Source organism: Gambusia affinis, linkage group LG20, assembly GCF_019740435.1.
Source record: "Gambusia affinis linkage group LG20, SWU_Gaff_1.0, whole genome shotgun sequence".
In the NCBI taxonomy this organism is placed as follows: Eukaryota; Metazoa; Chordata; class Actinopteri; order Cyprinodontiformes; family Poeciliidae; genus Gambusia; species Gambusia affinis.
Window position 1 is genome coordinate 10,269,509 of NC_057887.1, and position 11,789 is coordinate 10,281,297.

An 11,789-nucleotide genomic window follows, 5' to 3' on the forward strand; every position below is an offset into this window, starting at 1 on the left:
ACAATGGACCCAAAAGAAATTATTATCAGTACAGCAATTGTACAAGACACTTTTTGTGTTCAGGATCAACAATAATTTCCAGATTACTACACTGCTTCATTAAAATATTGCATATTTAGAGTGTTACTGAAAAGATAAAAAAAATAACTTATTTGTTGAGAAATTCATTTTTTGTGGCCCTTGAGTGCTCTCAACTCTTTGACTTTGGCCCTGGTGGCAAAAGGTTTGGACACCGCTGCCTTACATAGATAAAACTGACCCAACAGAGCTATTCTGAGCTTCTACACTGTAAAACATAATAAGTGGACTTTACTTTAAATATTTGTGCAAACTTGTTGCCTCAAAAAAAAATCAAAGTTTCAAAAAGTTAAAATGTTAGTATGCCCAAGCTGTACATCTTACATTTACATAATTTGACTAACTTGACCATTTTCAGTAAGTTATAATGACATAATAATACACATAACTTAACTGAAAATTCTAATTACGCTGATTAGTTCTCCTTAATATATGCAAATCTCTATCAATTTTCAAAGTTGTTTTGATCAACAGATTGAGTACCATTACCTTGTGTAATTTTAATGTACACAACTTAAGTTACTCTGATAAATCGAAGTATATTTTAATTACTTAAATGGTACAGAAAGCTTTTTGTTTTTTTAACATAAATCTACAGAAAACTATGTGGCTGCTCAATGTTTGAGTTTCTCTGCTCAAACATTGACAGATAACATAAAGAGCAGTGATAGTTTCCTCACTCTTTTGCAGCAAAACAAACAGTTGTATTTTTAAAGCATTTTTACCTCAAAAGCCCCTCAGCTTATTTAAATCAAGTGCCTAGCATAACTGTGTTAAGCATTTAACTTATTTTTAAATGGGCTTAAACATATAAGCCCATTAATTCATTTGATTAAAGTTGGCATCGTAATTCACTAAACACCAAAAAAATTCACTGTGCTTGAGTGTTACCAAACATTGATCAAAGTCAAGTCATACTCACCCATCTTTTTCAGTTAAATACAAAGTTACAATTTATAGTGACATAGAAAATAGGTTGTGTTTACTTAAATCTGTGCAAACCAATTGCCTCAAAAGAATCAATTATTGCAACATATAAAAACAAGTGAGGTTACGTTGTGCAATTTAAGTGTTGCAAGCCTAAAATAACCTAGTAAATGTTATCAGGTTATTCTTACATAACCTGATAACATTTAGTTGTACATAAACTAAACAGTAAAGACATCTGGACGTATAAGTCAATATTGTTTTCCATGGTAAACAATATTCTTAAACTTGTCTGAAGTGTTATTCTCAGCAAAAACAATTCTGCCTACATCACTAAGAGCATTGCATTTGTTACATACATCAAAAAACATATTCTCATTGAATCATATTTTGTTTTTTAACACTTAAATCAGTTTTACAGAAGTTCAAAACTTTCTCTTTGGTTTGCAGATTTGCTTGAGCAGAAATGGAGTAACGTCTGGACATGTCCTGAATGTTACGTCTTAACCCTTCACAATCCAAAATCTTTCAAATACTTAACTTTTTTACATTGACTCAATTTAAGTAGATTAACTTAAAAAGCATATTTTCTTTATCTGAAAGTCTATGCAACAAACAACAACTAAATATCCATTGTTACGTATAGAAACAGTGATGCTTTTTCTCTTCCAAAGATCATGAGAACTTTGGTAGTGTCCATGTTAGCTATTTATTCAGATTTTTTCTAAGTCCAAGGTAACATTTCTTTTTGTTTTTGAGTCCAAGCTTTACTTTCCTTTTGCAGAAGTTTGTTGGTCCAAACAATCTATTTTAGCCTGATATGTTTACAGAATCTGTTCTGAAATCTTCCCTGTGTTTGTGTCTGTAAGGTGACAAGATGTAAAATGATCTGGAAGACGCTGGGATTTCAGCAACAAAGACAAAAACAACCAACCCTGACGTGTAGATGTGATGATCGTGCTCAGCAGGGATCATATTCCATGCTCCTATGAGGAGTGAAAACTACAAGAATATCTAATCTTTATCTTCATGTACAAACATCTGACTCTTCACTGTTATATCACTTTCTCTTTTATGGTTTTCAAAACAAGAAACTAAAATATGTTCTGACTTAGAACTCACTCGTGATGGCTTTCTAGAGACAATCCCAGAGGTACTGACGCAGCCGCCGTTTATGCAACAAGAAATTTGATTAGGACAGCCAGTTCCCTGATGAAGGCATTTCTATTCAGAACTGTATGTGGCGGGCTTCCAGAGAATCATTCACAGACTGGGAACTGGGAGGGCGTAAACAAGCAGCAGTGGACCAGACTGTGACATCATGAAGATTAAGGAGAAGGTTGAAAATTTTATCTTTCAATTAAGAAATCTGATCCGCATTGGATCCTAATGAATGGATGTAAAAGCTAATAAACAGTTGAACAGTTCATTTGATCATGGATTATATACAGTATATTAAAAAGCATAGAGGAATGGATGCATGGACGGACGTATGGACGGATAGATGGATGGATGCATGGATGGATGGATGGATGGACGGATGGATGGATCCTGTTATACACACAAAACTGGCGTTTATGTAGGTGTGTTCAGAAGATAGCAATTTCTAAAAGAAAATCTTTGGTCATGTTTGCAGTTTGACACAAGCCACATAGTTTACACAACAAACATGTAGAAGAAAGCGCTCCAGTCAGATTACATCAAAACTGAACTTGGTACTGGTAGTGTTAATGCAAAACACTTTGTGTGATGGAAAACTCACCTTGTACATCACCCTGAGCACACCATCCCTATTGTGAAACATGGTAGTGGCAACATCATACTGTAGGAATGTTTTCTTTTCAGCAGGGAACCTGGTCAGAATTGATGTGGAAAAAAACCTTTTGTTGATTGAATGGCCTAGTCAAGGCTCAAACATAAATACAAATGCATGTTGAATCCCTTATCGCATCACACTCGCATTTAATATCTCATATTAAAGTTGATTGTTTGGATTTAGAGTCAAAAGTAAATTATAAACTTGAATAAACTCTAAATATTAACCCACTTGATATGTTTCTGATATCCCTGCCCACTTCCACCCCCACCAAAGTTACTGTTGGTGATTCGTGGAATGAAGTGGGGCTGCCAAACAGCACGTATGTTTACTTGAGCCGTTGCTTCAACTGTTCTGGAAGCGTTTCCTTTCTGGGAGGGTCCAAACTAGCCACGCCTTCTAACGGCTCCGATTGGTCACTCTGGAGAGTAAATAAAATTCCTTTTCTCTGATTGGTTGAAGATCAGTATTTTTCTTTTCCCCAGCCAGCCGTAGCAGCTAGAAGCCAACCCACTCAGAGAAAACTGGGGGCAGAGCCTCCCTGCGGGATTATTATTGACACAAACTGGACCTAGAAGAGAAAGGAACCATCTGATAGCCATCATGAAGTTTGCACGATTTATAATGAAAAACGCCGCGTTGGCCAGCGCGCCGAAGCACATCGAGCATTTCTCCAAATTCTCTCCGTCTCCGCTCTCGATGAAGCAGTTCATCGATTTCGGTGAGTTGAGCTCGAATTTGATGTTTCCCATTTTAGCAAAGCTACTTGAACGGTTTAAATCCGCTAAATTCTGCAGCACTCATTCATGCTGTGGGTTATAATTGTGGATTTCAAAGTATGCATCTGCTGTGCACGGGCCTGCTGTAATTTGCTGTTCACAGGCGCACAGTGTTGCATCAGATCTGCTGCAAACTCAGGCTGCACCATTTTGCCTCTAACTGGTTGCAAAACACAAGTTATTATCTGCAGGTGTTAATTTAGTTAAAGGAATAATTTTACTTTAATATAATGATAAATGTACTCAAATGAAACAAACTTTAAAGTTAGGTTGATATGCTTTCCCAGACCGTTTAAACCCTAAAGAACTTGGCAATTTGAAGTGAAACGGAGGAAAAATATTTCATTTTTGCAAATAAATTGCTGGATTTATAGTTTTTCCTCTCTAAGACTATTATCTACCATCAAATGAAGTTTTTGCGTCTGTCAGTACTTATCTGGCTCTAACTGTTCACAAAAACAACTTCTAAGCTGCAAATGGGTCTATTTAAAGATGCATCATATTTTACTTTATTTATTCAAAATACAGTCAAGTAATTCAAAATAAAATTTCTGATGGATGTGCTTCCTTAAACCCTTCAAAACCTCAAAAAACGTAGAACAGTAAGAAATAATTAAAAATTAATATTTCTGTGAGAAAAATCAGAATTGATTGTTTTGTCTCTGTTTACCCCTAACTTTCAGGTTCCATCAATGCCTGTGAAAAGACATCTTTTGTCTTTTTGAGGCAGGAACTCCCTGTGAGACTCTCCAACATCATGAAGGAGATCAACCTCCTGCCAGACAAGCTGCTCACTACTCCCTCAGTTCAAATGGTGCAGAGATGGTGAGTTGTTTATCCAAGAGATGACCTATTGATTTTTATTGACCTGTGATTTATCTTCTGGCTGAAATTTCACCCTTTCTCGTGGCCAAGTTTTATTACAATCACATTGACTGTTGTTTACCACAAACTGGGGCGGTAGATCCGCCTTCATTAGTTGCATAACACTCTGAATTACAACAAAGCCCTGTGACCGAGTTGTGCTCTCTCCAACTTGCTCAGAGCAGAGGATGGGGGAGTGGCTAAGAGCTGTGAACTTTAGCCCAGTTTCCCCGTCACAGGCCCACGTGACTTGTGTTTTTCTCATTGCACTATTTATGCTTCCTTCATGAACTTTCACTTCCTTCAGACGTACTCTGCTGTGCCTCCTATGTTTCCCATTATATGTTCATGGGTTTGTTTGTTTATTTATTTTTTTTCAGGTATAGTCAGAGTTTAATGGAGATCCTTGACTACCTAGACAAGAATCCAGATGACCACAGAGTGCTTGCAGAGTAAGGCTTTAGTTCTTGTAAAGATGTTATAACAGAAGACTAATTTCCCAATTAATGCATCTATTTCTGGAAGATGCTAAGTCCCCGACAACTGAAGGTGTATATTTTCTCCCCAGGTTTGTCGATGCCTTGGTTACCATCAGAAACAGACACAACGATGTGGTGCCGACCATGGCGCAGGGGGTCATTGAATACAAAGAGGTTTTTCCCCAGGATGTAGTCACCAACCAGAACATCCAGTATTTTCTGGATCGCTTCTACATGAGCCGCATCTCCATACGAATGCTGATCAACCAACACAGTAAGCCTACAACCAGTTTCAAAATTCAGCTAGATTTTATTTTTTTGTGTTTGTTTCTTTAATTTTTTCTTCATATTTTCCATTTTTGGTTTACTTTCATTACTGTTTTTTTTTTTATTATTATTTTATGCCAAAGCATTTTTCTTTAGGTTTTTTCTTAGAGACATGCTACAATTTTCATTTGTCACCTACCTGATGAACAACCTAATCATTCACAAACGAAATCCTTAAAGGCAAATATTGAAAAATGCCCATTACAGTTTTAATCTGAGGTGATTTAGACAACGACTGTAACGACTCATTTTTCTTTCAGTCAGCATTGACCTTACTAAGACGCCACTGTTCAGCAGAGGACAGATTTGTTGAGCTAGGTTTTTAAAATATCAATTTTGCACTTTTAAACTGAAAATCATCCCTTGTTGCAGTTATTTCTATGAATATTGAATGTTATTGGGTAGATATGACAGCAAGGGGAGAGTTTAGCTTCTTATCTCATTTGGATTGGCAACAGACATTCACATATTCAAATTTACACAAGTCTATTCCAAACATCACACCCTACAAATGATAAGAGCCAAAAGAAAGAAAAAAAAAAGTGGTTAAGGCCACTGCTACATCAGCATGTTCTTCTTTAATCAGCGCAGATAACCTATCTCTGCTTAGCTGCTGAAATCTTTTCAGGACCCTATGCATTTATGCTGCAGCTGAATTTGTATGTGCAGTAAAACCCACACAACTGGTGCAGAAGGAGATAAGAGAAAGAATGAAGGGTGTCTTCCCCCCCCCCCTTTTCATCTGGTACGATCCTGCACAGTCTAGTTTTGTTTGCCATAGAGCGCCTGGATAATCCACGATGTTGAAACACAAACTGCTGAAGCATACAGTACCGTTGATCCAACGTGAAATATTTCAAAACTGCTGTTGCATGAAGGACAAACATCTAGAGTTATATAACCTCGTCCCTATCAAACCAGTTTACACCCGGGCAACTTTTAATGCCCTACCCGTCTTTCGTAACATTTTGCTTTTCCAAACTAAGGGGAGAGCAGAATAACTGCATATAAGCATGGAAATCACTTAGTACTATTTTTAACTCTTCTTTTGCACAGGCAAGACCAAGCCCAAGAGTCTTGCCTGTTCAATAGACAAGACTTTCACACATTTAAAAACTTTTTTTTGCTAAAACTTTATAGGTAAAATATAAAATGTCAATTATCCTTGATTTTCCCTTATTCTCTTGTTTTTTGCAGCTCTTGTCTTTGATGGCACCACTAACCCAGTCCACCCAAACACAATAGGAAGCATTGACTCTCAATGCAATGTGGGAGATGTAGTCCAAGGTGAGTGTGAACTTGACCTAAGGCCTCAAAATACTTAAACTGGCCACAATTTATAGCAATCATTGTTTGTTCTTTTAGCTACTTTATGGGTTTTAAAGTAGCTGCAATCATGTTCCAGCCACTTTAAAAACAATGTTGTGTTTTGTTTTGTCTGCAATTAAAATTAAGTTCCTTTTCGTTATCATTAGATGCCTTCCACAGCGCTAAGATGTTGTGTGACCAGTATTACCTCTGCTCTCCTGATTTGGTTCTGCAGGAAATGAACCGTAAGTTTTCCTTTGATTTGTTTCATATGGTTTAACGATTCGGTGCTATGCAAAAGTTTCCATAGTCCTTGAGCCTTTTTCACTTTTTGTGAAATTTCATTATATTTTATGGGAATTTCTTGAAACAGACCAACACAAAGCAGATGAAAAAAATATTTGTATATTGTGCCTTTGTTTTTACCCGCCTAAATAAAGTCCATTGCAAACAACAGCCTTCAGAAATTTCCCCACTGTGGGAGTAGAAGCTGTGTGTAGCAGATTATGAATGAAGAGCTGATCTCTGTATATATATATTTTTTATTCTTCTTTTGCACAGACAAGACGAAGAGTCACCCCATAAGCATCGTTTATGTGCCCTCCCACCTTTACCACATGTTGTTTGAGCTTTTCAAGGTAGGAGAGGCTGCCTTCTAATTCATACATATTCCTAAAATTAACAATCATTTAAAAAGCAAATCTAAGTTTCTTTTGTTTTCCCCTTTGTAGAATGCAATGAGAGCTACCATTGAGACTCATGAAAACAGCAACAGCCTCCCACCCATTAAGGTCATGGTGTCTCTCGGTGGAGAGGACATGTCAATCAAGGTGAGGCAAAGTTTAGAGTGCAGGACAACTACATTTCCATTTCTAGCAGTTACTTATATAAGATGAGTGCAAATAGTTTTACAACTTCAAAGGGCAGTAAAGCATATGCTTCGTGGTCAGATAAAATCTTTTATTGTGGGGCAGGTAGACACCAAATCTTTATCTCCTCTCAGTGTTTTACATAGTAGCACAAAGGATTTTTGTGCTGAAGAAATCTGAATGTGAATAATTTATCAGTTTTGTCTTTCATTGTGTGAATTTCTCAGTTTTAAACAAAGCCAATATTTCCCAGCAGAAGTTGTTTTTGCTCTCTGAATGTTTGATCTGTCCCACTTATGTAACGATTTAGTCGTCGTTTCAGCACAGCGCTTTCTGTAGCCTCTCCGATAAGATAAGTCGATATCTTTCATCGGGATCAGCAGGTCTCTGTTTGTCATCTGGCTACAACTGGCCCAGTTGAACAAACAGAATCGCTATAGAGAAATTGAGATGACCTTTCAGTGCCTCTTGGTAAAACTTGATCAATCTCAAGAAGTCAAACTGATCTATGTTGGATAAAAACAAAAGCTCTGAGTCAGGGGTACCTTTGCTGTGAAAGAGAAATAAAGGGTAGACTGAACTAATACCAGCAATAGCTTTAATGATTTCATCTTGAAGAGACAAAAATCCAAAGCCATAAGCACTGAGCCAGTGAGATGGCTTCTTCAGGGTTTCTCTCGTAGAAAGAGACGTGGATAAACATTAAACCAGGAGTATTCTCTATAGGAGGTGAAAACAAAGAGCACACAAAGCTGATGTTGACATTTCTCTCATTTGAGGTTGCAAAGACCCTCTTCAGCTAAGAAATCTGATTAAAAATGGGACTTGATGAGATTAGAAAGACTCGTACAGTGTTGATGCCACTAAACTGTAAGCTTTCTTCTATTAAGCGTAACTAGACTAACTGTAGTAGCAAGACTGCAAAGAAAGCAAAACCTCTACATGTATCGAACAGTGGTTGCTAAGTTATCCAAATTACCATCCTGACGTAAAGTTAGTAGAATTTCTTAATATTTTATGTATATATCTCTGCTCATCATTAACCTCCCAGGGACTTTTTTTTTATTTATTTTTTTAATTAGCTTTTATTTGCATAATCTGCAGTTTGACAGTTACGTCATTCTACCTAATCTGTTCATTTTTGACCAGGTTAGCTCTCATCTCCTGTCAGCACTCATGTCTTCTGTTTCTCTGTCTGTTCCCCTGTAGGTGAGCGACAGAGGCGGCGGCGTCCCGTTTCGCAAGATCGAGAACCTTTTCAGCTACATGTACTCCACTGCTCCTGCTCCACAGATCAGCGACCACTCCAGTACACCCTTGGTAAGGAGGATTTGGTTTAGATGTACAGATGCTCTCAGCCTTTATGCCTCTCAAAAATATTTTTAGTCTTTTATTTAGACTTTGCTCTGTAGAAGTGGCATTTCTACCACCTTTTTTTTTGTCATCTGTCGTTATCTCCCTAGTCAACAAAAGCAATTCTGAAATAAGGTTCTACTAGTTCCAAACTACAAATTTTTAAGCCTTTCCCCTTTCTCTGCAGGCTGGATTCGGCTACGGCCTTCCCATTTCTCGTCTCTACGCTAAGTATTTCCAGGGGGATCTGCAGCTTTACTCGATGGAGGGTTTCGGCACAGATGCTGTCATCTACTTGAAGGTGAGCTAGTTTGTGCATGAAACTGTGGCACAAAACAATCAGGTGTGAACTTCCTTTTGATTTAGTAAATTTTTTTTCTGATATGTCCCTCTAGGCTCTTTCCACGGACTCTATCGAAAGGTTGCCAGTGTACAACAAAACCGCTCTGAAGAACTACAAAGTGTGCCAGGAGGCAGATGACTGGTGCGTGCCCAGTAAAGAACCCTTAGATCTGCGCAAATACAAGGTGGCCTAGTCAGACCTTCGGGTGCAACTGCTGCTTTAAGACTACAAAGCATGGATCCTCCATGAACCAAGTCCTAGTATTCCCTTGGGATCATCCGCCGAAGCAGATGAGCTTCTTACACCTCCCAGAACCAGAGCAGATTTCAGCCGACGTCACCAGTAGCATGTCATTTCCAGCTTCTGTCATTCTTTTTTGATTTCTGTAATAGAGAATTAGACAAACTCGGAACTGCTACTAACAGGACACTTAAATAAAGTTACCGTTGAGACCTGGCGAAGCAGCCCGAGCGCTGCTGAAACGAGACTCGGCATCAAGCGGTAAAAGGTGGAGTCATGTGCAGGTGGGGGGAGACGGAGGAGGGCACCCAGCCCAGAAAATGAGAGAGAAGTCGAGAGTAAGAGTGGACAGAGGAAGTTGAAAGAGATCCAGCAGTTTTGAGTTAGATGTAGAGGCTTTTACATAACAGTGAAATCTGTTGTCCATCTACGCCGTATAGTAGCAAATCCTCCCAAAGGCACGTTTTGTTTAAATACTTGAACTATCACAACTGATATTTGCACCTTAAATTTGATGGTACTGTAATGATGTTTGGTTTGGGAATTTTGAGCAAATGCTAGACTCTGAAGTTGAGGTTTTTGTTTTTGCATTAATTTTCTTGCAGACTTTTTGTATTTCAGCCTTTGCAAATGTAAAAAAAAAAAAAAAATCTGATCTTGTGTTCAGTTTTTTGGACCAGGCTGAATTTAATCCTCCTTTTTTTGTGCATTATTTGTAAGAACTACAAAGAAAAAGGGCATAATTTTCAACAAGCTGCAGCCCCACTGGGCCCAAGTTTGCTGTCAGTACATCAGAGTATTTGCCAGCCGTGTCTCAAAGCCAACATCTTGAAGACGAAGTCATTATAAATGAGTGTTATTAAGCCCCAGTGGGTGCCATGTTTGTGGTTTTAATAGGCCAGTTTTTCACACACTGTTCCAAATGAGACTGCCAAGGGTCCAGATGTGTTCACAATAGTTTTTATTGTCTTTATCTAACTCATGCAGTATGTAAAATGTTATTTTTATAGCTACACTTTGACTGAAAGTGTAGCTAACTGTATTTAACATGTAAATACTGTTAATAAAAAAAAAAGAAACACCTGTACGCAAAATGTTATTTTTGTCTCTTTTTTTTTTTTGTTCTGTGTGTTTGGTCATAATAGGATTGTTAATTAAAATCTGTGCAAAGAGACATGAACAAAGCACACAGAGCTACCGGTCTAGTGTCACTGGCAAAGAGATCAGGTAGAGCCGCCGTCCCATCATCGGATAGTTGAAAAGAAGCTTCTTGCTGCACTTATAGCTACGTTGTTCATTGCTGTTGTCAGTCTATTCGCCTGTGAGTGCAAACTCTTTTGTCACACTGTTATGCCAGCAGATGAGTGAGTGGACCACATTGTTTTCAGGCCATTTCTGGCTAAAAGCCCAATAAGGCAGAGGTTGCAGCGGGTAAACCGAGAAGGGAAGATCTTGTTTGTCTAGTATTCGAAGCATGTGAGACCCCCACAGCTAGAGGCCAATAGCCTGAGGCAGTTCTATTAATAGCTGGATGCTTATAGACTTCGCTGGATGTGATTTTTCAACCATCACCATAATTCTCCTTTATCTGATGGATTATTAGCAATAAATACGTTTCTGTGACACAGTTCACACAATATGTAGCAGAAGGAAAATTTAGAAGGAATTCCATTTTTGTTTAATAAAAAATCTAGAAAATAGGATAGACACATTGAGTTCCCTAAGCCAATGGTTTATATGGCCATCTTTATACTTATTTTTTAAATTTCAAGTCTTTTGGGATTTTTGTAGATCTAAAGACTGAAATTCCTCCAGATTTTTCTTTGCTTAGTTGCTCAGATGCAGTCAAACTGGATGGAAAGCCTCTATAAACGCTAATCTTTAGGTCATGCAATAAATTCAAAATTAAATTCTGGTCTGGACTGACTGGGCAGTCAACACACGAGTATTCTTAATACGCTTAATATGCTTGACCTTGACTGAATTCCAGTATTTTCCAACCCTGAAATTCAAGGCACCCTGTCTTTAATGCTTTAGGTCAGGGGTCTCAAACTCCAGTTCTCGAGGGCCGCTGTCTTGCATCTTTTAGATGTGGCTCTGCTGCACCACACCTGAATAGAATAATTAGGTCATTAGCAAGACGCTGGAGAACTGATCTACACAAGGAGGAGGTAATTAAGCCATTTTATTCCAGTGTTTTGTACCTGTGGCACATCTAAAAACTACAGGACAGTGGCCATTGAGGACTGGAGTTTGAAACCCCTGCTTTAGGTGTTGCCCTGCAGAACACCCTATATTAATTGTGACTGATTAACAGGCTTTTGTTGAATTGCATATATCAGAATTAGGTGTGTTAAAGCAGAATTATCTCAAACATGCAGGACAGTGTGCCATCCGGACCAGAGT

At 38.2% G+C, this 11,789-nt stretch overlaps 1 protein-coding gene across 1 annotated transcript; it reads left to right on the plus strand.

Annotated features, from left to right (window-relative positions):
- Positions 1 to 3,279: 3,279 nt before the first annotated feature.
- Positions 3,280 to 10,470, plus strand: pdk2a (pyruvate dehydrogenase kinase 2a). The gene is made up of 11 exons (XM_044103191.1): positions 3,280 to 3,542; positions 4,284 to 4,425; positions 4,845 to 4,916; positions 5,033 to 5,217; positions 6,468 to 6,557; positions 6,746 to 6,823; positions 7,140 to 7,216; positions 7,310 to 7,408; positions 8,657 to 8,767; positions 8,988 to 9,101; positions 9,196 to 10,470. The coding sequence occupies exons 1-11, from the start codon at positions 3,425 to 3,427 to the stop codon at positions 9,334 to 9,336; spliced, it is 1,227 nt and encodes a 408-aa protein (XP_043959126.1). The 5' UTR covers positions 3,280 to 3,424; the 3' UTR covers positions 9,337 to 10,470.
- The last annotated feature ends 1,319 nt before the right edge of the window (positions 10,471 to 11,789 follow it).

What these genes read in the sequence shown, in the direction of transcription:
- pdk2a (XM_044103191.1), top strand. Translation starts at nt 3,425, where the DNA reads ATGAAGTTTGCACGATTTATAATGAAAAACGCCGCGTTGGCCAGCGCG. An exon ending in TGTTGTTTGAGCTTTTCAAG is followed by an intron (nt 7,217 to 7,309) that starts GTAGGAGAGGCT and finishes TCCCCTTTGTAG; the next exon opens with AATGCAATGAGAGCTACCAT. An exon ending in ACCACTCCAGTACACCCTTG is followed by an intron (nt 8,768 to 8,987) that starts GTAAGGAGGATT and finishes CTTTCTCTGCAG; the next exon opens with GCTGGATTCGGCTACGGCCT.